This window comes from Aspergillus costaricaensis (assembly GCF_003184835.1).
Source record: "Aspergillus costaricaensis CBS 115574 unplaced genomic scaffold BO79scaffold_15, whole genome shotgun sequence".
In the NCBI taxonomy this organism is placed as follows: Eukaryota; Fungi; Ascomycota; class Eurotiomycetes; order Eurotiales; family Aspergillaceae; genus Aspergillus; species Aspergillus costaricensis.
In genome coordinates this window covers 503,943-529,396 of record NW_020291815.1, presented here as the reverse complement: position 1 = coordinate 529,396, position 25,454 = coordinate 503,943, and the positions used below count along the sequence as shown (strand labels likewise).

The following is a 25,454-nucleotide window of genomic DNA, read 5'->3' as shown; positions in this document are numbered from 1 at the left end:
GATTCAGACATGGCTTTATGCCTCGCATTTGCAAGTAGCATTTGGTGGACTCGAATAGCGGTATCCGTGGTATCTTTCCTGCCATGTTCTCGCCCGGTGACCGGCCTTGACAGTGACATCATTCTTGCCTGGATGTGCGTCAATGGTGTCCACGCCCAACAAAGACTCGTCTGAACTTGACCCAACATTTTGACCGTGAAGAAAAGAGGGGCGTCGTGAGGCTGGAAGGTAAATCATTCAAGTCCGGTTTAACCTCGAGGGGTAGCCTACCCCTCTGAAGCATTCCTCTCACCGAGGCATCCCTGAAAAGGTTTAGTTAACTGGATTGGGATAGAGAACAAGTAGACAGCAGCCCTTGCTGTCACACAACCCGGACCTGATACGGATATGCAGTGGCCCAGACCCAAAACTTCCCTGATGTAATTAGCTGTTTACGAAGCATGATCTGGATTTAAGTCATATGGCCACCCTACTGCAGGCCTGATTCCATATAAATGGCCTTGCCCCGTCACCCTAATCCTCAAACAGCGCCCCCTAACTCACTTATGCTGATCACCCGGGAAGGCTTAATCTTTCCTAGAGATGCTTCGACAGTCCCTCTCAATCGCAAAAAAGGCGACTCGGAAGCTCTACACTCATGATGACTCCAGTGACCTGAGCCTGGACTTGAACATCACAGAACCAGCGGTATTTGTGCCTACGTTTACGAACAAGCCGGCTGTCCTTCGGGGTACCTGCCAGTTAAGATTGAAAAACAATCTGACGGTAAAAAGGTTGACTGTGAACTTTCGTGGGACTAGTCGTGTGACATGGCCGCATGGTGAGGCTAACGTCTTGCTTGTAGGACCATCTGTCTTCGAAACTAATTCATGACGATCTCTCACAGGGCTTCATGACACCCAAACCGTGACAGATAGCACGTTGACCTTGGTTAGCCCACAGGCCTCGGATCCCGCACTTCCCTGCTATTCAAGCGCCCTGTCCGAGGGAGGAAAGTCCACATGGCATAGGGATAAACGCAAGCTGCGGAATGCAGCTCCGTCCACGTTATGTATGGACGGAACACACGGAAAGGCAGCAGGGCCAAAATATCAACGTCTACCCGCTGGAACACATACGTACGAATTTGAGATGGTGTTACACTCTCATCTACCAGAATCAATCGAGATTCGACAATCCCATGTCCAGTACCGGGTTCGTGCGTGCGTCGAGTGCCCGGGTTTTCTGAGGCGAAGCTTTGCCAAAAAGCAGGCTATTGCTACGGTTCACTGTCCAGCTGAAGACGATGTGGAAGACGCTGAACCAGCATACATTGCGCGGGCTTGGAAAGGGCTGCTTCAATGTGGAATCCTCGTTTCGAGGCGAGGCGCTCCCCTCGGTGACCGGCTGCCTGTTACAGTATCCCTTACGGAATCGAGGAAATCCGAGTTCCGGGGCCTGCAAGTTTTTCTCTCGGAGAACGTCCAATATCACCAAAAGGATGGACTTGCATGCTGCCCGGGTCCTTTTAGACGCGTTATATTATATGAAAAAGTGGAGAAAGCTGGGCCCACTATGTCGCTCCACCGGGCCGAGAATGTTGATGATGAGCGGCCAGAATCGGCCGCGAAGGGTGACGGAGCACTTGCGAAGTTGGTCGGGGATCCCGAAATACCAAGTGGACTAGAGGCTGCCGAAGAGGAGACTGTGATGGACCTTACCTTGCAACTCCCAGATTGCCATTTACATTGTGTATCGACTGGAACGCAAGGCATGCACTATGACACCAAGTATAAGAATGTGAGGGTGAGCCACTGGCTGGAGGTAAGGCCACAAAACTTGGGAGAATGACTCGAAACGGAAAACAAAAGGAAAATCAAACTAACGAAGAGCGTGTAGTTTGTTTTTATGGTGTCCCCAAGGGATAATACCCTCGGTTCAAGCAGCGAGCGCATTGTGCAAAAAGTGGCGAAGGTTCCACTCGCACTTCGGTCCTGTTATGCTCAGCATACCAATGCTTCTCTGCCGGCGTATGGTGATACCTAGGAATTCCGCTGTGGCCGATAGGTTCGGTTCGTCCACACACAAACAACTACGACCACACCACCACCCACCATCATCTCCACCCCCTCCGCTCAGGAATGATTATAAAGATAAGCATTAATAAAAATGGGGTAGGCCGCTGGTCGTACCACTGGACCGAATGCCGCGGGAGGTCGGGAAAGCTTCGGTGGCACCGTCGATTGGCGACCGTTCCCGGTGGCGATCTCCAGCCGTGTTCAAGCCTACCCGCGGCCGTGGCCTGCATCACAGTCTACCGAGATCCACCTTCCGTCTGTGAGTGGATGGTTGAAAACTCTTCAGAGAGGTTAAACGCTTCCAGGGACAAGGGAGGCCCATTATGCCCAGAAGACCCACGCTAAACCTGCCCTTGCACGGGCCTTGCCTCCACTAAGTGGGGATCTAGTGAACCCTGTGTGGGCCATCCGGTTTATCAGGCGCCATGAAGTTGCATCACTCGCTGCGCTTTCCGACGATCATCCACTTCGGAATGCATCATCCTCACATCATCGCGCAACCTGCCCCGAAACCATCGTGCTGCTCACCGAAGATCCTGTCGTGGACAGTTGGCGGTTGCCCATTCGCACCACTGGCCTGTGATGTCAGTCGCAGGTCCATACCCATGGGTGAATCCGCTGAGATGTGGAGGGCTAAGACGCTTCCAATCTTTCCCCGTGGGTGTGCCCCCCTCTGGGACGGCTCAAGTTGCGCTCCACTGTCGGTGGCCGCATGCGGTTTTCCATTCTTTTAAGTCTGCTACATCTGCCAGTTCGTTTCCTCTCCGCTGTCGCCTTTTCTCGATCACTCTTCCTCCTTCCTTTTCCCTCTTTCCCCATCTCCTCTTCCTACCCCAGTTCCCCGGATTTCGTGCGCAGACCCAGCGCTGTTTGGTTTGATCGACTCGGCATCATGGCGCCCCCAAAGTACGCCGGCATGTCTGGCCGGAAACTATCCCTGTTTCTATCAGGCATTGCTACGATGGGGTTTCTGCTCTTCGGTTACGATCGTAAGTTGTCGATCCTAGTATGTAACCATGCAAGGGCAAGCTACTAACCAATATCACTCTAGAGGGTGTAATGTCTGGTATTATCTCGGACCCCGCGTTCAATAATGTCTTCACGGCTACGAAGGACGACAATGTCATGCAGGCCACTGTCACCGCTGTCTACGAAGTTGGTCAGTAAATGTCACCTCGGCATCAAGTGTATGTCAAGTCACTAATCCTTGCCTTGCAGGCTGCCTCTTTGGTGCTATCTTCGCTTTGATTTTCGGTGAAACATTGGGTCGCCGTCTTATGGTCATCTCAGGCGCTTGGGTGATGATCATCGGTGTCATCATCCAGGTTACCGCCATGCCAGGCCATATTCCTCTGCTACAGTTCATCTTCGGTCGTGTTATCACTGGTATCGGCAACGGCATGAACACCTCGACTATTCCCACTTATCAAGCCGAGTGTTCTAAGACGACCAACCGTGGTCTCTTGATCTGTATTGAGGGTGGTATTATCGCCATTGGAACAGCGATCGCTTATTGGATTGACTTCGGTGCCCACTACGGCCCGCCTGATCTCGTCTGGCGCTTCCCCATCGCATTCCAGATCTTCTTCGGTATCTTGATCATTGTCGGCATGACGTATCTTCCAGACTCTCCTCGATACTTGATCGCCCACGGCAAGGTTGAGGAAGGCACCCGGGTTCTTGCTGCGCTGGCAGATGCAGAAATTGATGACCCTCATGTTCAGTTGGAGAAGCAGCTGACGCTCGACTCGATCAGAGCGTAAGTTCTTTCGATATAAGATCTGATGGCTAGCAAAACTGACATTGTATTTAGGTCCGGCTCCTCCAAGGCTAAGTTCCGTGATCTGCTCACCGGTGGGCCTTCCCAGCATTTCCGCCGGATGATTGTAGGATCATCTTCCCAGTTCTTCCAACAGATCTCTGGATGCAATGCTGTCATCTACTATCTTCCTGTGCTGCTGGAACAGTCTATCGGACAATCACACAACTTTGCCCTTTTGATTGGCGGTGTGAACATGATCTGTTACGCTATCTTTGCCACCTTCTCTTGGTTCTTCATTGAGAAGATTGGTCGGCGTAAGCTGTTCCTCGGTGGCAGCTATGGTCAATGTGCTGCTATGATTATTGTTTTCGGATGCTTGATTCCGGGTGATTCTGAGAGCGCTAAGGGAGCTGTCTTTGGCTTCTTCCTTTACATGTGCGTCTTCGGTGCCACCTGGCTTCCCCTGCCTTGGCTCTACCCGGCCGAGATCTCTCCTCTCAAGACCAGATCCAAAGCGAATGCCGTGTCTACTTGCAGCAACTGGCTATTCAACTTCACTGTTGTCATGATCACTCCTGTCATGGTTCAACACATTGGTTGGGGTACCTACCTCTTCTTCGCCGCTTGGAACGGTCTCTTCATCCCCGTCATTTGGTTCTTCTACCCGGAAACTGCCGGTCGCAGTCTGGAAGAGATCGATTTGATCTTCGCCAAGGGTTACGTTGAGAACATGAGCTACGTCCGGGCATCGAAGGAACTGCCCAAGCTCACCGACGAGGAGATCGAGGCCAAGGCCGCTGAGTACGGAATCCTTGGCGACGAGGAGAAGGCTGAGGAGAGAATCGCCGAGAAGGATCCTCCCGCGTCTGCTGAGTTCTCTCAGTTCCAGCCTACCCAGCTGTAAAGGGTGTATACCACACATTACCACCTTCCATTACTTTGATCTTTGAAAATTTTCTCGCATGATGATATGCTTTGGACATGAGTTTTATACCATTTTGTTTTGATTTTTCTACCGAGCCGTTGCAGGACAACCAAGCTTACGCGTGTATTATCTGGCACTTGGTGCTTATTGTGGCTCTTTTCAAAGCTTCTTGGCTATGGTCCAAGGTGAGGGAAGAGGAAGCACTTGTTCATAATTTACGCGTGGTTGTTGAGCAGCCTCGAGATGTATTATGGTCATCTGCGTGTAGATGTTATGTCCGATAGAGTGATCTATAGATCTCTGTTTGCTCTTGGCAGTTTGATACCTTTTGATTGCTAAATGAACAATCAAACCATGTCTTTGACAATATGCAAAATCCATTCCATTATTAGGGTAACAATGTATATCATTGAACGACGATCCCAAATTATTGCAAAGCATCTATTACCAGAAACCTAAATTATCAAGTCTATCAGAAGACTAGCGGCAGGACCCATGGATCAAAAGCAAACATACCTGTAGTCTAGTCCGGGCACTAATGTTCTAACCTGCAGATCCGAACTCTAAATTCATCCTCCGCTAGCGCCATCGAGTTCAATAACCAATAGCTCACTCAAGCCACATTGGATTGTGGATTCTGAGGACGGACATGCCATTGACTGCATGCATGATATATTTAGCCCTACTGTTCAATAGTGTGCATGAGGGAACATACCAGAACAACTTGTTGGAGACGAAGTAGACACCAGTTCCGACAATGGCAACCTTGGCGAACCGCCCGAAGCCTCGAGCACCATGACCCCGAGCATAGAGATGGCGAGCGTAGTTCTGATTAAAATAGGGAGTTGGTGAACGCATATTGGATGTGATTTATACAGATAATAATAGTCTTTTTGGGCGATAGTAAGCCAGTCTATGTCCCCATGGTGGAATGATTGATTTATACTTGGTGAAGTTCGGGGTTCGAGAATCCTTCGCGGGCTCGGCCTCGGTCTTTAGCGCTGGGAAGACCGAGTTCTCGGCTTTTGACTTCAGTCAGCCTCATCATGAACATCACCACCATAACATAATCACTATTTCAGCTCCTGTGAGCAAGCTGGTTTAGGCAATTGGCATTCTGTGTGTATAATTTTGGTCCTATTAACCCTGTTATCTAATGGTATGTCCAGACTAACACCATCCAGCTGCATACGGCATCCATGACCGACACCGAACCTCGCAAACGTCGCCGGCCCGCCAAATCGTGTGAGCAATGCCGCCAACGCAAGGTTCGCTGTGACCGCAATGTGCCCTGTGGGCCTTGCACACGAGCTCGCTCATCTTTGGGTTGCTCTTATCGTCGGGTTAGTCGTTCTCCGTCACCGACTGATCACCAAGCATCTCCCCTTATCTTGCATGAGCCGCAGCGCAATGCACGGGGCTACCCGCTGCCATCTGGGATGCCAGATGGCTCAACGGGGTCCCTGGACGAAACGCCTCACATTGGACCTCAATGCGGTGGCAAGGAGTGCGCCTCGTCACAGCTAGGATCAACGATCCGGGACCTCCAGCTTCGTTTACAGCGCCTGGAGGAACAATTAACCAGCCCGGACATAGCACGGCCAGCGGCCCCAGAATCTGATATCCAACAGGTACTTCGAGAGCTGTGCGACAAGGTCCAGAGCCTGGAGCAGCGACTACTGTGTACGCACTCAAGCCAAGCACCGAAAGCAGAACTGGCCATTGCTGCAGCACCTCCTCGACTGCACTCCAGTTCCAAGAAGATGAAGCTGTTCGGGCCAACTCATTACATGCACACGATGGATAAGGTGCGAGCCCTGTCTCCATGATGAATCGGATGAAGAACTAACTATCTATAGCTCCAACTCGTAGGCTCACTGGAAACTCGGGGTCCCCAGCCACTATGCCCCGAGCTCAAGGCAGAGCTAACTGCTCAAATCAAAGAGCTTCATTATCTCCGTGGATCAGTCAAGGCAGCACAAAGTCCCCGGTTGAACGACCCTGTGCCAGACCTGCTCTCTACCATCCCAACCAGATCGGTGTGCGATGAGCTGGTGCAATGCTACCTACGAACATTCGAAAGCATCTATCGCATCGTCCACATACCCTCTTTCAATAAAGAATACCAACAATTCTGGGACCACCCTCCAGCAACACCCACTCCATTCCTCATGAAGCTGGCATTGATCATCGCCATCGGCACAACCTTCCACCCACAACGAGGCAAAGCCGGCAAAGAATACAATACTCGACTCATCCAAACCTGGATCTACGCCGCCCAATGGTGGCTCACAGGCCCAACCGAAAAGAACACCTTCAACCTGGACGGCCTCCAGATCTTCTGTCTACTCCTCCTCGCCCGCCAACTGGGATCCCCAGGCCCATCTCTATACCTCTCCGCCGCCTCCCTCCTACAGACAGCCACAGCCATGGGCCTGCACCGAGACTCAGCCCACTTCCCATCTCTCTCCCCATTCCAATCCGAAATGCGAGCCCGTCTCTGGACCACCGTCCTCGAATTAACCCTCCAGTCCTCGCTCGACTCCGCCTCCCCCATCCCCATCCCATACTTCGACACCAAGCCCCCATCAAACCTCAACGACACCGACATCCACCCAGACCTCAAGCACCTCCCAAACCCTCATCCCAAAACCACCAACACAGACACATCCCTCCAACTCCTCCTCCACGACTCCTTCACCCTACGCGCTGAAACCATCCACCTCATCCACAGCCCCATCACAATCCCCTACCAAAAGGCCCTCGACCTGACCACCAAACTCCGCACCACCTGCCACACCATCACCACCACTACATCACCCCAATCATTCCACCACTCCCACCTCCTCACAACCCTAACCCGCTACATCCTCCACCTACACCTCCCCTTCGCCCGCGCCGCCCACACAACCCCTCAATACCACTATTCCCGCAAACTATGTCTCGAAGCCGCTCTCACAATCGCCTCGTTCGCCCTAACCACCACCACCTCCTCCTCTTCCACTCCCCTAGACGACTTCCCCCTCCTAACCCTCACAGCCCGCGGTCCCCTCCGCGGCCCGCTAAACCTCGATGTAATCTGCACATTGGCGCTGGAACTCATCACTCAGATAGAGGAGGCCCCGGACATCACAAATACGCCCAATAATAGTAGTAGTAGTCCGTTAAGCCTGCTAGCATCAACAATAAGAGCCCCCATCCTGCACACCCTCGAGAACCTCGCCCTGCAGAGCGCACACGTCCTGGGAATGCATGGGAAGTCGCCGGCGCTGAAACGGTATATCATTTCTGAGGCGCTGGTGGCGCAGATTAGGGCTTTGGAAGATGGTGCGGGTGCTGGTGCTGGGGCGGATGTGCAGGGGGTGGTGTATGAGGCTGTTAGGGGGTGTTTGAGGGATGGGGTGGGGATGTTGAGGGGGATGGAAAAGGAAAATATTGCGGAGGGGTTGGGGGTGTTTGTTACGCCGGATAGTGGTGGTGCTGGTGCTGGGGGGTTGGATGAGATGGGAGAGGGGTTGGGGATTGGGATGGGATTGGTAAGTATTGTTTTCTTTCGGTTGTATGTTTGATTAATGGTCTGTGGAATGGGGCTAATTGTTGGTTCAATTCATGTAGGATGATCTTGAAGGGTGGGATTTGGCGAGTTTTCTGTATGCGCCTGGGTTGATGGATTTGGGGGGTTGGTAGATAGATAGATAGGGTTGATAGTATGATGATGGATGATTTTAGAAGAATGCTGATGGTAAACTTTGTGATAAGATTAATGAGGGTATGGAATAAATTATCGTCTCTATAATCAAGGCATGTCATGGTAATATCCTCGCTTATGCATGGTCATGTTCATGCTAACAATGCACTCGTGGTAATATAGTATACCTCAGACTTGTAGAGGGCTAGAACCACCCTACATACTGGTCCAACGACTCATTCTGCACACCGGCAGAACCATGGCGCACCCCGAGAAGGCGGACATTCCCGATCTTGCCCCCAAAGTCATCTTCCAGTTTGCTCTCCCACGTCTCAAAGAGCTGAGTCAAACGCTGGATGACATCCGCCTTGTCCTCGATGAGCACGGCCAGGGCATCGTACCCACCGGCGCCGGGGACGACTCCGCCGACAACACCCTCGATGCTGGTGATGGCATCAAGCAGCTCGGTTTGCACCTTGGGCTCGATGGGAACGCCGGCCTTCTGGGTCATGGTGCGGATGAGGTCCCGAGAGCGTTCGATAAGACGACGAGTATCGTCAAAGCCGTTCGGGGTTTCCACATCTGGGCTCTGCGATAGCTGCTTCAGCTCCAAGCACAGTCGCTCGTTGTTGGACTGAAGTGCCTGCCATAGCATCAGGGACTCTTCCGGGTTCTGCTTGCGCCATTCCAAGACCTTCCGGACCATGGACGGGGTCTGAGAGCCGCATTCCACATCACACAAAACCATCTGCATTCCCCGGGGAAGCTTCATGCCGAAATCCAGGCACTCCGTATCCCAAGAATGCTTGGGGTCAGCGTCTTCGACGATGGCAAACAAGCGCTCCTCGAAACCTGGTGACCCAACATCCCCGACTGACTCCAAGATGGACGGCGAGAACCGCCGGTACAGACAGGAACCGTAAATCGCTGCCGCCACGTCAAACCCAGATCCTACTTTGCCTTGTGCTGCACAGTGAGCGGCCTGCGCCAGGTTGTGCAACTTCTCACGAGCAGCCCCGAGGTCCTCGGGCTGCAGGGTGCGGTGAATGACCAGAGCGGATACGAAAGCGGTGACCAGGGCTGCGGACGAGCCCAATCCGGTCTTGTGTGCTTCATGCAGGGGCACGCCAAAGTTCACGAATCGTCCCGGAGACTGGAGGCTGGAGATCTTGGAGAAGGCGGTTTCCGAGTAGTAGTCGTTATCGGCAAGGATCGTGATGGAAAGGGAACCGAAGTCTTTCGAGGCGGCCACGTAGCTGATGTACGTCAAGGCGTAGTTGAGAGAGGTTTCGACAAACGGGTTTGCTCGTCTGCTGCAAACTTAGCCCTAGTAGCTCCAAATGCGAGTCTAGGTACCTCACCCGTCGTTCTTCTGTACGACCTTGACCCCACCTCCGTTATCGCAACGTTGGATGCCATACTCCCACACCGCGTCGACAAACTGCGGGGAACGAACGACGATGACGTCCTCACTAGCTTGTTCATCTGCAGCTTCATCTTCAGTTATCTCCGCACCATCCCTGTTTTGTGTTCGAGTCCGGACATACCACTGCGGTGAGATCTTCTCAGTTGCTGAACAACGACATGGATACGAGCGTCGAGGGCGAAGACTGTGCCGGTGTAATCGCGGTCCAGGACTAGGTAGCCGCCGGTGAGAAGGACCTTTCCAGGGGCGGACACCGCCGTTACTGTAGGAGCTTTGTAAGACATGAGGGGGAGCGAGGAGAGTGTGCGGTTCGGGTATCACGAAGGAGTGGGCGCTCTATTCCGTCTGGCACGGGTGAGGAACTAAAGGGGCGAGACGGTTAGTATATAACCCCAACCAAACTGCAAGCGATCAAGTTGAAATGCGATCTTCAAGGAGATAATGTACGCACTGTCAGACCAGTAAGCGTGGTCGGTGAATAATCCAATGGGTTGGCAAATGCGAAGGGCTGCAAAAGCAAATCGGGGCTTGGAACAATTTGCGAACTCCGTCAATATGGAGGAGCCCCGCTTAGAGGGGAAAGTCTACAAGTCTTGCGGGGAGAGACAACCTGCAAGGAGGAAAAGGATAAGGAAGAGGCCCAGAGCGGATGCATGATGACTGACTGACTGACCTGCGTCTGGTAGCCGAAGATCGGAGATATGTGTAGAGCTGCAGCGGCACCCAGCGTCTGTCAGTTGTTGATTGTTGAGTTGAACTGAACTGGTTTGGTTGACATGTTGATGTGCCACTTTCCACTCATTTCCTTCCAAACAGGCAAACTGTGGCTGGAGCTCTCCATGTGTGGCTTGACGAGTGGCTGTCATCCAAGTCTGGTCCCGTGATCTGCATCTGATTACTGTTGATAGATTACCCGCCAACTTACTCCGGAGATTTGACTCGAAAATTAGCCCATGGCTATATCTTCCGTACTTTGTACTCTGGACTGTCGTCATGGAAGATAGCCCTATGCGCTAGAGCAGCAATTGCATCTACGTCAGCGGAAGAGTGACATCCGGTGGTGGCAGTGTAGAGTTAATGCATGGGTGTACTCCGAAGATAACAATCTAACTTCTCTGTACTGTCATCTGATGCCGGAGTGTTTGACAGGCAGCAGCTTCAAAGGATGCAGTATGTCGCGTCACATCTTGCTTTATTTAGTGATGCTGCAGGCTCATCGCGGAGCAAGAGCCATGCTGGGAGCAGGACCGAGAAGGTCAGTGGTAACAGCTCATAATCTGCTCGGTCACGCTCCTCCATCTATCGTGCTCTCTAACACCCGGATTTAAGGTACCCCCTAAATTGACTTCCGTCAACGGACTGTGTACCAGGGGTCCGGGTCCAGAGACCGGGTCAACAGTTCGTATCTGATCGAAGGGACCAATTAGCAGTCTCCTTAATTGAGGCCACAGTGTCTTCCACACGGAGATTCGCCTGGGACCACGCCGTAAATACGTCTCGCGATCTGAGACCACAGGGCAAGGGTCATCATCCCTTTGGGGAGAGCCAAACCCAAGACGGAGAGTCGGCCATCCGGGTGTCCGGCGGGCTGTCGGGGTCTGGCAGTCAAACTCCGGGCCCGAAGAAAAAGAGCCGGAACGGAGGGTGACTCACTGAGAGAGGAGCGGGCCGGCCAGACTGGTCCGGAGGGTGACAGACAGTGGCAGAAACCCATTCTAATGGCAGAGAATGGCAAATGGCAGATGCCAGGGGAGGATCCAGAAAATGGCGCTCCTGTTCTTCCCTACGGCCCCAGTGTGTCGCGTGCCCCGATTGGGTCTGGCTTACGATCCGGGGCTTGCCGTGAGACCACCTGATCAGCTCCTTTTGGGAATTCCCGCTCCTCCTGCGCCTCAGGCAACAACGACGCTTCTCGAAGGCTGACGTTGCTTCTGTTTCTGCCTCTGTTTTCTTGTTTCGTGTGCCTGTGGATGCCGGAGAGAATTTTTCGTAGGATTTTTTTACTTTTTCTTACTCATTTTCTTGTTCGTCCATGGCTCATGGTCGTACTCCTTTTTTGACTTTGTAACTACTTAAGACACTGTTCCTTAATTTTCCGTAGGGGCGTTTTTCTTGTTCTTTACCCCTCTTAACGGATAAACGGACGAAGTCTACAAATTTATAGCCCAGAGTCCCTTCTTCTCGGTAATACTCAATGTCTTCCCCACATATACTAATTCCCATCACTAATACATTCAAGACCGACAATACAATTAGTTTTCCCCTTTCAGCTTGCGAGGGTTCACCATTCCGCGCCCCAGTGAAAAACTCAATTCTCCGCCTCCCCATTGGTCGGCAAAAGTACCTAGTCTCAAAACAGGAAAAGTCGGGATAGGATCGGCGCTAACCCGCTTTAGGCACGCCCGGCGATACAGATCAGCTTTCCGGCGGCTTTGAAATACCCAGCATTTCCCTCCACACGCTCTGCAGCTACTGAATTCTCATCCTCTTGTCACTGAAAGGCTTTTTGCCAAAAATCATTTCCCTCCCTTCTATCCCCCTCCTTCCTTTATCCCGCGCGTTCCTTTGGCGACCTGACGTCGTCAAATGAACCTGCATCTTCATTATTATTTTGATTGCAAGGTACGCTTTCCCGTGGCGTCTTCGGACAAAAGGCACACAAAATCCGAACTATCAGAAAATACCACGTGTAGACACAGTGCCTGACATTTTCACCAGCATTGCCTCTTCCCTCTGAAGAGGTCACCCGCTAGATAAATGGTCTTCAAGCCGTTTACCCACCTCGCGCGTCAGAGTTTCACCAAAGCCTTTACTCATGGCTATGCTCAATCCGTAGTCGCGGCGTCGCAGTCGTCATACGCGTCGACCACCACATTCAACCAGATTGCCAGTCAACCTGCCGCTAAGCTATCTCGGACGACGCAACTACAAAATGTTTTCCAGCCATCTAGCTCGTCTGGTGCGGGCGCCAAGGCCAGCCAGGGCACTTCGGGCTCCGGCGATTTGGGCTTGGCTGCCTACTATGCTGCCTGGCAGCATGCCCAGCAGACGGGCGACGACAGTGACTGGAAGCAGATGCAACTGAAAAGGAAGGTTGGCTGGAAGCCGTCCTTGAACGAGGATGGCGTCAAATCGAAAGAGTCCGACAACCTGCCCTCGACCGACAACAACTTCCAGAATTCGCCTCATATCACCAAGGCGTCCGCCAACGCAGATGTCAGTGCCAAGGTTGAAGAAGCTGTAGCCCGGGAGATTCAAATACAGGAGGAGCAGGCTCAGGTCGATGAGGCTACCGAAGCCAAGGAGAACACGGATACGGAAGCTTTCCCTGACTTGCCGCCGGATGTTGCTGCTGTCGCCGATGCCTCCTCCGAGCATAGCCGCCTTGCGTCAGAGCATATCACCGATTTGGCATCGGGCAAGAAATACGCTGAAATCCCCGGAGCATTTGCAACGCTTCTGCGGGACGGTCTTACGCCTACGGTCGGTGCCTACAATGCTCTTCTCGAATCGGCCATTCAACTTCATGGCGATACTGCTCAGGCTATCCAGAAGGCCCTGGATGTCTACTCGGACATGCTTCGTCGCAGGGTAGTTCCCGACGAGCAGACCTACCAAACCTTGGTGCAGCTTTTCGTGGTCCGTGCCAACGATGCCATCAAGTCTAAGGGCATGCTGGAGCAGGAGCGTGTTCGCTACGGTGGTATGGAGGAGCCGGGCAAGTTCATGTTGCACTCCAGTGAGCTGGAGCGCGCCATTCTCGCCGAGGATCACTCTTTGGGAATTGCCATGAAGTTGTTCAACACTGCCGCCACGCGTCATGCCGATCTCGTCTTCCCTCTCGACACCTACCGCCATCTGATCAACGCCTGTGCAAAGGAGGGCCAAGTCGAAGACATGATCCGAGTGTATGGGCATATGGAGTCCCACAATGTGACCCCGCACGCTTCGATCTTCCCGTCCATGATTGATGCCTTTGCCTCCACGGGAGATCTGCAGAGCGCTGTGGAATGTTACAACGAATACAAGGGATTGGCGGTTTCGGATGATAACGGAACCTTCTGTATTGTGCAGCGGTTGGATGGTCAGGTGTACGCTGCTCTAGTCCGGGCGTACCTGGTCTGCGGGAAGGAACAGCAAGCTTTGCGATTCCTGGAGCGGATCCAGGCCTCCTTTGAGGAAGTGACCGAGAACCGTGAGGCGCGTCAGCAAGCCTTGGAATCGGCCGTGGTGCAGGATGGGCTGGTGCAGCATGCGCTCACATCGGGCGAGTACGGGCGGGCGTTGGATCAGGCCAAGACCCGGTTGCGCGATGGAGCCCTCGATCATGCCATGTCCCAGATCTGCATTGCCGCGGCGGATGCGGGTAATCTGCAGACAGCTTCCGAAGCATACGATGCTCTCCCCACCGACATGACCATTCGTCAGAGGCCCGCCGTCTCGATGCTCGCCTTGCATGTACGTCAGGGCAATGTGTCAGCTGCCCGGGCTGTGTGGCTCACCCTGAACACCACCGGTCAGGCAACACCGGACATGGTCCAGCCGACTGCCATGTATGCGGTGGCACTGTTGAAGAGTGGTCAGATCGAGGAAGCCTTGGTTCAAGCTCGCAATATGTTTGCTCGTGTCCGCAACGCTTCCGCCGTCGCTGACAACTCTATTCTGAACCCCATCCGTGAACAGATCAACGAAAGCCTTCATCTCATCGGTCGCGTTCTTGTGCAGACAGCGGCTGTCCTCTCTCCTCAAGCTGCCATGTCTCTCCTGTGGTCGATGGTCGAGAACGGAGGCCTGATCTCCCCTGTCGCTGAACATGTCGTCGCCAGCCTTGGTCCCATCGGTATCTCTCAACTGAACGCCCGCGATCTCATGCTTGCCCTCCAGGTTCAGGCTGGCATGCTACTCAACCACAGCGCTATGTTCGACGTGGCTCACCCCATTCGTTTCTCTCACATGCTCGACATTGCTCTGGCTACCGGGTTGCCCATGGATGCTGCCACTACTCGTGTCGTTGACCAGGCCGTCGGCAAGCTGTTCAACAGCCGGCCGGACATGGTCAAGAGATGGCACGACCACTTGGCTTTGACCTCCAGCCCGTCCTCCTTCATGAGCGGCCGCCACTCTCCCAGCTCGGATGTGTCGACGATGACCCCCATGTCCTCCACCGATGATTCGTTTGACCCTTACGCCTACGCCACCGACTTCCGCGGATCGTCGATGATCTCCGACGAGCTGGAGAGCACCAGTGGCAAGCTGGAGGCTCACCTGAACGACGCTCTTTCTCGGGTCCGCAACATGCGCCGCAACGGTCGTCACCCTCGCTACATCACGTACGCCAAGATGATCACGGCCGCTACCAAGTGCAACCGGGTCGATCTGGCCTACGAGATCCTGAGTATGGCTAGACGCGATGTGCCTCTTCTTCCTCAGTACAGCGCCGTCAAGTACGGCTGGGTTTCGATCCTAGATGCCATGGTGGCGTCGTGCCTGACTCTGGGCGACCGCAGCCAAGCCTCCAAGTTCCACCAGGAGCTTCTCGAACTTGGCTCGGCTCCTTCTGCTAACACCTTCGGTCTCTACATCACCACCCTCAAGGAATCCACCAAGACGTTCGACGAAGCCACCGAGGCCTTGAAGATCTTCCACCGCGCCGTGGCCGAGGGAGTGGAGCCTACTTCGTTCCTGTACAACGCGCTCATCGGTAAGCTGGGCAAGGCCCGCCGGATTGATGACTGCCTGCTGTACTTTGCCGAGATGCGCGCGAACGGAGTCCGTCCGACGAGTGTCACCTATGGAACGATCGTCAACGCCCTCTGCCGGGTCAGCGACGAGCGTTTTGCCGAGGAGATGTTCGAGGAGATGGAGTCCATGCCCAACTACAAGCCCCGCCCGGCCCCGTACAACTCGATGATCCAGTACTTCCTCAACACCAAGCGCGACCGCAGCAAGGTCCTGGCCTACTACGAGCGCATGCTGACCCGGAACATCCAACCCACTATGCACACCTACAAGCTGCTCATCGACGCTCACGCCTCTCTGGAGCCCGTGGACATGCCAGCGGCTGAGAAGGTCCTCGAGACCATCAAGGCTGCTGGCCAGCGACCTGATGCCGTCCACTACGCGTCCCTGATCCACGCCAAGGGATGTGTGATGCACGACATGGAAGCTGCTCACGCTGTGTTCAAGTCTGTTGCGGAGGAGCGCAAGGTGCGGATGCAGCCCTGTCTGTACCAAGCTCTTCTGGAGGCTATGGTGGCCAACCACCAGGTCGCACAGACCGAGGAGATCGTCCGGGACATGGCCCGCCGTGGAGTGGAGATGACTGCCTACATTGCCAACACTCTCATCCACGGATGGGCTACGGAGGGCAGCGTGGCTCAGGCTAAGACGGTGTATGACAGCATCGGCATCGAGAAGCGGGAGCCTAGCACCTACGAAGCGATGACCCGGGCCTTCCTGGCCAACAACGACCGGGAGGGAGCCTCGCGCACCGTGCAGGAGATGCTCTCTCGCGGGTATCCCCCGGCTGTGGCCAGCAAGATCGCCGATCTGGTGGGCACGGGAGCTGCTGTCGCTGCTCTGTAGAGTGTTCTCTTACAGTGTTTTTTGCTTTACATCCAACAAAAGTTGCCATCCTTTTTGATTTTCGCGGATTACAAAACCTTATTGACTGAATCACTATCCGGTTTTAATTCCCCAGGGCTGGATCCCTGCTTTTCGGCTTTTTCCAGCCCGATGGTCTCGGCAGAGGCATTTGGGAGGGCAACTTGTGCTGGCTGATTGATAATGTTGATTTGTTTGAGACTTGCATGCATTTAGCGAACTGGCACAGGCGTTGTGGCAGCATTTGGGACTGGCTTGTATATACCATGATTTGATGTGTTTCGATAGATCCTCTCAGCTCTTTAGTGTCTATATGAATGGACCATAAAATATTCCCAGCATATTTTCCGCATAGATCTCGATTTATTCATTATAGATGTGGATGGAGATGTAGATCCATTAGATGGTGACGTTGAGGTGCCGAGCCGGCTGATGGTGTTTTGGCCGCGAATGACTGCATGACCCCGCCGCCCTCCGCATCGCTTCCTCCCACTTCTTTGATCAGCCCATCTTGACTTCTCTGACTGACTCCGGCAATTGAGCATCGCACGACCAGTCGATGCATCCTTATCGCCTGCGTCTATCTCTTCATCAATCCCTCCGTCAGCTACAATCAGTCACTTGGTGTCATCATTACAGCTCCGGCCGTACCTCTACGATGAATCCCGGATCACTGCCCGACGGGCCCAGCCACGAGGCAAAACATCCCAAGAAGCTGATCTGTACGTATTCGCAGGATACTCCAAGGGATCCCATTACTCACCACATACCTAGTCGCTCCAGGAGATATCCAGACCACCTCCGAGCCCAAAATCACCCCCACCGAGACGCCCGATCCATCCGCTACAGCCATCGGAGTCACAACAGCACCAGCACCCATCTCTCGTCTCGCCGCAGAAGCCCTTCGCTCGAACGCATCGACCCCCGACTCGGTGACTGAAAATGAGATCGTTTCCCACCCTGCCCGCGCTCATCAGTTCGTGAGCAACCCTCCCCTCACCATCTCCCAGATGCACCCGACCAATCCCCTCCACCAATTTCACAACTGGTTCCGCGATCCTCGTCTCCTTCCGTCGTCTGCACCTGAAACCTGCACCCTTGCCACAGCCAGCATGCCATCCGGCCGTGTGAGCGCCCGTGTCGTATACCTCAAGGAACTGGACGAGCGAGGCTGGGTAGTATACAGTAACTGGGGCAGTCGAGAAGGCAAAGGCGGACAAGTATTCGGCAATCACGCAGACGGCGAGGACACGCTCAGCGCCATGCCCGAGCCAGGCCAGGACGAGTCTCTCCAGGCCGGACTACAGGAGGGCAACAAATGGGCGGCGTTGACATTCTGCTGGTCGAATCTGGAGCGTCAGGTGCGCATCGAGGGTCTTGTCGAGCCGCTCAGTCGCGACGAGAGTGAGATGTACTGGCGTACTCGGGAACGAGGGAGCCAGATCGGAGCATGGGCGAGCTGGCAGAGCAAGGTGCTGTGGTCTATGGAGCCGGAGTTGCTTCTGGATCGTCGGCGCAAGAGCCTGGACCCGACTTCGTGTCCTCAGATGCAGGTCCCCGGGGATGTGGACGCGACGGACATCGATGATGGGCGGGCGCTGCTGGAGAAGCGGGTCAAGGAGATGGAGGAACGGTTTGCGGGGGTCGATCAGATCCCTCTGCCTCCGTTTTGGGGAGGAGTGCGCTTGGTCCCTGAGTCGGTGGAGTTCTGGCAGGGTCGGCGCAGTCGCTTGCATGACCGATTCCGGTATGTGAGGGTGCATAAAGAGGATGGGGAGGAGGGGGGGTATAGATGGCGGATTCAGAGGTTGTCGCCGTGAGGACACATACTATTATAAACTTATACATGAATAGTATCATTCAAGCTTAATCATAACACTTGACATCTCTACTCAGCTGTATTCTCCGTATACAGTAGCTATCAGCCATATCCGGCAGCAGCCAAGACCTCACCTTATCGATAGGAGCGCAACCTCAGCTCCCTCCCCAGTTCCCCAGATTAATACCACCGAGCACTCCTCCATACTCTCTATCCTATACCACCTACAACCCACACCTCCTACAGATCACACACCAATACAACCAACCCAACATGACCGACCCCCAAACCCCAACCCAATCACCACCCTCAACCCCATCCCCAATACAACAAGAACAACAACAAAAACACCACCACCAAACCAAATGGCTCCTCCTCGCCCTCTCCAGCGGCGCCTTCGCAGCCCTCAACGGCCTCTTCGCAAAGCTGTAAGCCATTCCATTCCCTTCCCCTTCCCATTATCTCCCACCCAAGCCTAATGAAAACCAAATACAGAACAACCGACACCGCAACCACCACCTTCGCCGCGCACCTCATCCACCTCTTCACATCCACCTCCACCCCAGATGACCACCCGATCCTAATCCTCCTCATCCGCGCACTCTGCTTCGGCCTCAACATCCTCAGCAACATCATCATGTGGGCGTTGTTCACGCGCGCCCTGACGGCGGGGTCCTCCACGACGAAGGTGTCGATTACAAACACGGCGGCGAATTTCCTTGTTACGGCTGTGCTAGGTATGGGGGTTTTTGGGGAGAGGGTGGGTGGCTGGTGGTGGGTTGGGGCGGGGTTGATGGGCGTGGGGTGTGTTATTGTGGGGAGGAGGGATTGAATTTATTATATTATATTATTTTGGGGGGGAGTTGGGGAGGAGGTGAAGGTTTGTATGTATGTACAATGGTTGTGTGTGTGGTGTGTGGTGTGGTATCAATGCTATCTATCTACTGCGTATCTATTCTTTGGGTGGGTATGTGTGTGTGTGTGTGTATATCATGAGAGAAGGGATGGGGGGGAAGGGTTAACGCTCTTCTAACTCCAGCATGGCGTCTGTTTCGTCTGCTTCGTTGGGAGCGGTATCGTCTCGGTGCTGCTCGGGGACTGTGGTGTCTCGTCGTCGGGGTGGTGGTTGTTGTTGTTGTTGCTGCTGTGGTTGGGTGTGCTGCCACGGCAGTATAGACCCGATGCGCTGCAGGAGGTTCCACAGCCGTTCCTCTAATGTGTCACCGCTGCTTCGGCCGTTACTTCCCCCCAGAGCTAGTTGGGGTGGACTGGTCGCCGCGAGCGCCTGTTCCTCGGCTTCGACCTTGAACTGGTACTTCAGGCAGTCCTTGACGGTGACAAGTCCCATCAGACGACCGCGATGCTCGACCAGGATGACGCGCGGTCCCATCTTCTTGAAGATCTCCATTACCGTCTCGAGAGCGAGACGGGGGTGGACTGTCAGCGGCGTGTGGTCCGCGTATCGGCTGAAGTCGACGTAGTCGGCCCCCGTGTTCGTTTGGATGTCGTCGAATGTCTCCGGCGCGTGGAGATGTGATGCTGTCGATGCCCTGCGTGTTACCGATGCCTCGGCTGCTTCTTTGGTGAATAGGCATTTGGCGGTGGGAGATAGCGGCCCCTCGGCTTTGGCGCGGTTGATGGCGTATCGCAGCTCGGTGCGGCCGATGTATCCCACGAGTGTCTTTCGGGTCCGGTCGTCAACGATGGGGAAGCCCTGGTATTTGTTGTCGCTTAGTAGATGCTCGGCTTCGCGGACGGGAAAGTCCGATGCGGGCAGTGAGACTGGGTCGGATGTCATGGCTTGGGAAACTGGTACGTTGAAGACGTGGTCTTCTTTGTTGTCGAGGAATGGGAAGCCGTTGGACCAGATCATGCGGTCGGCGATGCCGCCCTTTCCGAAGCAGTCGCTGACGGCTTTGGTGACGCCGACGACGATCTAAATATGAGTTAGTGGTAGTACTGGGATAGGTTTACAATGAACGCACCATCGTTGGAAGAATGTAGTTCAGGGCACCTGTCAACTCGAACATGATGACCGTCACGGAGATCGTCAAATGCATGATACCACTGAGAGCCGCGCCCGCCCCCAGGAAAGCATACGTTCCTGGTGTGATGCATGGAATGTCTGGCTCACAGGACGCAAAGAATTGCGACTTCGGATACGCTTCGTGCAGCGCCTGAACGAGGATACCGACGAACCGGCCAAAGGACGCTCCGATAGCCATTGACGGCACGAAGATACCAGCTGGGACCTTGCAGCCATATGATATGATGACCAGGAAGATGCGAAGAATGGTAGCTACGGCCAGCGACATCACCATAGACCAGCGGTTCTTAGCCCTACAATGTGTGAGTATATGTTGCGCCAATCGAGTGATGCCACTTACTCGCACAGGCCGTTATAGTCGTGCCCTCCCTCGCATTCCCGGAACAGGATCTCCATCATCTCCGTCATGTTAATCTTCAGGAACATATTCGGATAGCACAGAATGGCCGTGATGAGGGCGAGGACAACTGATTCCATGACGGCGTGCTGCGACAGGTACTTCTTTCTGAACGCTTGCACCCGAAGGTTCCACTTGATCACAAAGGCGCCGTACAAGCCACCAAAGACACCGATTAAGACGAAGAATATCAGCTCAAAGAAGTGCCAGGTACGGTCATATTGCACTTGGAACATGACTAGTTGCCCTGTCCGGAATGGATTCATGACCTGCATGTGTCAGCGACGAACAATCAAGACATTGGTAGACATACCGCTAGCACACCAGTCGCAACCAAAGCACAGAAATAACTGCGCCATAGCGTCTTGAGGGGAAAGTATGATGCCACTTCCTGCCAGCTAATCAGTAAGAGCTTTCACATCAGCTCTGCTGCTCATACCTCGAGAGAGAACAGCACCCCGCCAATGGGACTGCCAAATGCGACTGCCACTCCTGCCGCTGCTGTTGCCGTCAAGACCTCCCTTGTCTTGGATGCATTCTGCTTGTATTTACTGAAGAACCGCGATATGACATTCCCCGTACACACAGCGAAATGCACACTCGGACCCTCTTTCCCCACGGACAGACCAGATGCAATGGCCAGCGGTAGTGCGATCGACTTGATCAGCAACGTCCATGCGCCCAAGAACCCCTTCATCACAAACCCCGCAATTATACATTTGATCTCAGAAATTCCGGAACCTGCGGCATACGGCGCGAACGATTTGACGAGGCTTGCGGCGACGAACGCGAACAATACCTATACATGTCAGCTCCAGTCATCCGGAACGAGAAAGGTGGGCATGCATACAGCGTAGAAGATGTAGATGAAGTAGTTCACAATCCAGTAAGAGGTCCAAGGCCTCCACTCCGGACATCCTAAACACAAAGAACCATTAGCTTAGACAACGAGGGGCGATCGCACCACCATTCCACGTACCTCCTTCAGCACCCCAACAACAAAACTGTTCATTGAGATAGAACGCAGTGGTACAATGCCCCAGCTTGACATCAGACAGCCACTCCGTAATGATGTTCAAAATCGCCGATATCAACCCAATGGCCGCCCCCACAATTGTGATCACCAGCCACGCCTGGCCGGCATCGTAGGACTCGCGCACTTTGCGTCTCCATCCAAAGGTGCCTTCCTGGTCCCAAAACCCAGATCCATCTCGTCGCTTGGCTCTCCGACGTGCCTGCTCGTGAACCGCGTCTTGCACCCAGTCAATGGTTGTGAAATCTTCGTAACGCTTAATTTCGCTGATCTCCTCGGTGATAGCGGAGGGCTGGCCATTTTCCGGGGTCGGGCGCTCGTGGATCGGTGAGACGACAGATAAGCCTGATAACCTCCTCCAATTCCGACGCTCAGACGAGAGGGGAGGCGGACGAGCCGAAGAGGGTGAGATAGGCATCGCAATTCATTCCATGGACTGACAGCGCAAGATGAGCATAGCTAAAGCTAGTAAGAGGGGAACTTTGGGGGAGTAGAGGGAATTGTGTTGGATCGGAGATGACGACGATAGGATGCGCGGCCGCCCACGTGAGGGAGCCGGACTATGTTCCGCTCTCGGGCTTCTCCCAAAACGAGGCTGAATAGACAAAGACAAAATGTGCTAGGATGTTGGACAATAGAGTGGGATATGTAGATACGTAGCAGGGATCTTTCATCGAGTGTCGGCTGAAAATATCGCCTAATGAGCGTGAAGTAACTAAGTAGCTAGTATTGATCCTCTTCCGAACCATACATCCATTATTCATTTACTTTCCTCTTCCGCCACGCGCGAGAGTGGATTTCGACGCCGCACGCGCCGGATTTCCCCTTCTTTGCAACTTCACTTACTGGCTTTGTCTTTGGATCAACACAGTCGCTGGGGTAAAAGTACTGCCTCAACTACACCCAATACTTCGTGTCATTTTCGTCAGGTGTATTCCGGCATCGTTCAAAGCATTACTTGCACGACTATCTCCGACGCGACGTTGCGATGCCGCCCAAGGACAAAGCTGCCGCGGAAGCATCGTCTTCCCAAGAGATCACGGGCCAGAGCGCCCTTCCAAGTATGTGCGACGTCTTTCAGCTATATGTGCAAGACTAATTTGATCTGAAGTCTCGCGGATCAAGAAGATTATTCAATTAGATGACGATATCGTACAATGTTCGAGCAACGCTACGTTTGTGATCGCAATGGCCACGGTTCGTGACTACGATACTTTCTCCCCCTTCAGTCAATTTCGAGACGATCAGCAACTCACATTCTTTCCACGAAATAGGAATTGTTCATTCAATACCTCACCGAACAAGGACACAACGTTGTTAAATCAGAACGGAAGCCACGCAAGCTTATCCAATACAAAGACCTGGGTTTGTGGCCACTGGGCAGAGGGGATGATAATATAAATTGATTACTGACGGATGGATCTCCAGCTACGGCCGTATCACGCATCGATAATCTCGAATTCCTCTCCGACGTGATCCCCAAAACCACCACCTATAAGCAGTTCAAGGAGAAACGGGCAAAGGAGAAGGAACCCGGACCCGAGAAGGGACAGCGCACATTAAACGGCAATATACCTGCAGCGGTCGAAGAGAAAGAGGAAGTTGAAGAGCAACAGAGTCTACAGCCGGTAGAGGACAAGCCTTCGAGGGGTTCTCGACCGCCAACGGTGACAATGATGGTGGATCGAACGGTTGACGCATCTGCTGGAGATCAGGATGTCGAGATGACGGACCAGTGACGGATTCCGACGATTATGAGTTCTGGAATTATATATACGTGTATGTATCATTGCATGGTGGAGTTATTTGGGAGGGTATTATTTTGCTTGGGTTTCGACCTGTGGGTTAGTCAATTGAAAATATGCTGTTAACTAGTTGATTTCGCATTGGAATATTCGGATACTATTGGAGGCAGCGGAATGGAACGGACGACGGGATGAGCGGGAGGAAGGGAGTGAACGACGGAATGGCGTAATGAGGGTATATGGTTGTTAGCAAAACAAAACAAAAGGGAATAAATGAATGAATATGAAGACACATAGGTCGCTGAGGAAATAAAAGTAAATAGTAAGAATGAAAGTAAATATGTATACTAATTAGTTAGTAGATAGTAGTGAGTAGTAATAGGCTGTGATGATTGACTGTCAGGTGAGAAGCCTGACTAAGACGGGACGACGAGCCAATGAAACGCCCCGTGATTCCGATCGCTTGTCGTAGCGAAAGCTTTGGTTCGACTCTTTCCGTATGCCGGGCCTCCGACCTCAACCTCGACCTCTTGGGAAAATCAAATCCTCCCTCCGTCCTTATCTCTCCCTCTCCACCCCCCACACCCCAACCCACCTCCCTGCGGTCGTTCTCTATTGCAATTGATTGCAATTGCTCGTCTCGCCATGTCTCTCTCCGCCGCTTCCAGCTCTATCCTGCGCGCTTGCGCCCGGCAACAACTGCCCTCTTCTCGCGCCGCCATTGCCTCCTGCCAGCAGCGGAGGGGAGTCGCTGATGCCTCCAAGTCCACTTTCGATAGCCCCTTCGGCAGCTCCAAGGAGTACTCTTCCACCCTGAAGATCCCCGATTTCAGCAAATACCAGTCCAAGAAGCCCCCACGCTCCAACCAGGTCTTCTCTTACTTCATGGCCGGTTCCCTCGGTCTGGCCTCTGCCGTCGGTGCTAAGGCCACTGTCCAGGGTAGGTACTTCTGGAGATATCAATGTTGCGCATATCCAAGAGAGAAAGAGGCGGAAAGACTAGGATACTGGGATATCAGGTTGAACAATTGAAGGGAATTGGATGTGTGCTTGACCGCTCGGGACAAATCGCTGATATGGAATCTCTTTAATCACTAGACTTCCTGGTTAACATGTCCGCCTCCGCCGACGTCCTCGCCCAGGCTAAGGTTGAGATTGGTCTCGGTGCCATCCCCGAGGGCAAGAACGTATGTTCCATATTCCCGAGCCATAGTCCTCTGGCTCGTCCCCCCTTTGCAATCCGGCATCGCATCTGACCCTTTCCGAAACAGGTTATCATCAAGTGGCGTGGTAAGCCCGTCTTCATCCGTCACCGCACCCAGGACGAGATCCAGGAGGCCCAGAAGACCGAGTGGCAGTCCCTCCGTGACCCCCAGGCCGACGAGGACCGTGTCCAGAAGGCCGAGTGGCTTGTCATGCTTGGTACGACATCCCCTTCTCCCCCCAACCCGCCATTGTCCCCCTGTCTAATACAATCTCCCCCATCTAGGTGTCTGCACTCACCTTGGTTGTGTCCCCATCGGTGAATCCGGTGACTATGGCGGCTGGTTCTGCCCCTGCCACGGTTCTCACTACGACATCTCCGGCCGTATAAGAAAGGGACCCGCTCCCCTGAACCTCGAGGTTCCCCAATACAACTTCCCCTCCGAGGACACCCTCGTCATCGGTTAAACGATTTAGAATTGATTCGATTTTCTGAGACCGCGGGAATCGGGCGATGGCCGTAAGAGCAGAAGTAGAAGTCGGAGAAAGGGGAAGGGAGAGATAGAAAGAGAGAGAGAGAAGGTTTGTATTTGTGCAATAGACGAAAGCCTTCCTCTCTCGCTTTCTACTCTATTTTTGTGTGTCTTTTTTTGTCAAGATTAAAGAGACCTTGTGTTTTTAATATGGACCCTGGAAAAATGAGCCTCTTGTTCTATTACAGTTAACACTGTTTTTCTTTTGCCTTTTCC

At 53.5% G+C, this 25,454-nt stretch overlaps 10 protein-coding genes across 10 annotated transcripts; 8 read left to right on the top strand and 2 right to left on the bottom strand.

The window, feature by feature from the left end:
* The first annotated feature begins 338 nt into the window (after positions 1–338).
* Positions 339–2,060, top strand: BO79DRAFT_15238 (uncharacterized protein). The gene is made up of 3 exons (XM_025678689.1): positions 339–820; positions 887–1,803; positions 1,879–2,060. The coding sequence occupies exons 1-3, from the start codon at positions 583–585 to the stop codon at positions 2,023–2,025; spliced, it is 1,302 nt and encodes a 433-aa protein (XP_025539765.1). The 5' UTR covers positions 339–582; the 3' UTR covers positions 2,026–2,060.
* An 889-nt stretch (positions 2,061–2,949) lies between these two features.
* Positions 2,950–4,723, top strand: BO79DRAFT_147817 (putative MFS monosaccharide transporter; the record flags this gene model as incomplete). Its single annotated transcript, XM_025678522.1, has 4 exons — positions 2,950–3,046; positions 3,109–3,216; positions 3,276–3,816; positions 3,871–4,723. The coding sequence occupies 4 exons, from the start codon at positions 2,950–2,952 to the stop codon at positions 4,721–4,723; spliced, it is 1,599 nt and encodes a 532-aa protein (XP_025539764.1).
* A 1,220-nt stretch (positions 4,724–5,943) lies between these two features.
* On the top strand, positions 5,944–8,431 carry BO79DRAFT_147552 (C6 zinc finger domain protein; the record flags this gene model as incomplete). Its single annotated transcript, XM_025678512.1, has 3 exons — positions 5,944–6,552; positions 6,604–8,280; positions 8,360–8,431. The coding sequence occupies 3 exons, from the start codon at positions 5,944–5,946 to the stop codon at positions 8,429–8,431; spliced, it is 2,358 nt and encodes a 785-aa protein (XP_025539763.1).
* Positions 8,432–8,508: 77 nt separating this feature from the next.
* erg8 (phosphomevalonate kinase) lies at positions 8,509–10,580 on the bottom strand. Its single transcript, XM_025682514.1, has 5 exons — positions 10,532–10,580; positions 10,310–10,468; positions 9,980–10,220; positions 9,794–9,917; positions 8,509–9,742 (listed from the first exon to the last, which is right to left on the bottom strand). Exons 3-5 carry the CDS (start codon positions 10,140–10,142, stop codon positions 8,638–8,640), a joined length of 1,392 nt encoding a protein of 463 aa, XP_025539762.1. The 5' UTR covers positions 10,143–10,220; positions 10,310–10,468; positions 10,532–10,580; the 3' UTR covers positions 8,509–8,637.
* A 1,773-nt stretch (positions 10,581–12,353) lies between these two features.
* On the top strand, positions 12,354–16,477 carry BO79DRAFT_15074 (pentatricopeptide repeat protein). Its single transcript, XM_025678631.1, has 2 exons — positions 12,354–12,480; positions 12,577–16,477. Exon 2 carries the CDS (start codon positions 12,616–12,618, stop codon positions 16,441–16,443), a length of 3,828 nt encoding a protein of 1,275 aa, XP_025539761.1. The 5' UTR covers positions 12,354–12,480; positions 12,577–12,615; the 3' UTR covers positions 16,444–16,477.
* Positions 16,478–17,119: 642 nt separating this feature from the next.
* Positions 17,120–18,281, top strand: BO79DRAFT_254978 (pyridoxamine-phosphate oxidase PDX3; the record flags this gene model as incomplete). Its single annotated transcript, XM_025686106.1, has 2 exons — positions 17,120–17,183; positions 17,236–18,281. The coding sequence occupies 2 exons, from the start codon at positions 17,120–17,122 to the stop codon at positions 18,279–18,281; spliced, it is 1,110 nt and encodes a 369-aa protein (XP_025539760.1).
* Positions 18,282–18,498: 217 nt separating this feature from the next.
* On the top strand, positions 18,499–19,112 carry BO79DRAFT_287456 (uncharacterized protein; the record flags this gene model as incomplete). The annotated part of the gene is made up of 2 exons (XM_025688584.1): positions 18,499–18,708; positions 18,776–19,112. The coding sequence occupies exons 1-2, from the start codon at positions 18,554–18,556 to the stop codon at positions 19,110–19,112; spliced, it is 492 nt and encodes a 163-aa protein (XP_025539759.1). The 5' UTR covers positions 18,499–18,553.
* Positions 19,113–19,189: 77 nt separating this feature from the next.
* BO79DRAFT_172947 (chloride channel protein) lies at positions 19,190–22,232 on the bottom strand. The gene is made up of 7 exons (XM_025679657.1): positions 21,704–22,232; positions 21,575–21,642; positions 21,164–21,523; positions 21,038–21,115; positions 20,668–20,993; positions 20,266–20,620; positions 19,190–20,216 (listed from the first exon to the last, which is right to left on the bottom strand). Exons 1-7 carry the CDS (start codon positions 22,173–22,175, stop codon positions 19,299–19,301), a joined length of 2,577 nt encoding a protein of 858 aa, XP_025539758.1. The 5' UTR covers positions 22,176–22,232; the 3' UTR covers positions 19,190–19,298.
* Positions 22,233–22,579: 347 nt separating this feature from the next.
* On the top strand, positions 22,580–23,818 carry BO79DRAFT_287454 (histone-fold domain-containing protein). The gene is made up of 4 exons (XM_025688583.1): positions 22,580–22,818; positions 22,869–22,954; positions 23,032–23,122; positions 23,186–23,818. The coding sequence occupies exons 1-4, from the start codon at positions 22,746–22,748 to the stop codon at positions 23,494–23,496; spliced, it is 561 nt and encodes a 186-aa protein (XP_025539757.1). The 5' UTR covers positions 22,580–22,745; the 3' UTR covers positions 23,497–23,818.
* Positions 23,819–24,016: 198 nt separating this feature from the next.
* Positions 24,017–25,368, top strand: rip1 (ubiquinol--cytochrome-c reductase catalytic subunit RIP1). The gene is made up of 4 exons (XM_025678612.1): positions 24,017–24,442; positions 24,601–24,689; positions 24,774–24,924; positions 24,992–25,368. Exons 1-4 carry the CDS (start codon positions 24,148–24,150, stop codon positions 25,171–25,173), a joined length of 717 nt encoding a protein of 238 aa, XP_025539756.1. The 5' UTR covers positions 24,017–24,147; the 3' UTR covers positions 25,174–25,368.
* Positions 25,369–25,454: the final 86 nt, after the last annotated feature.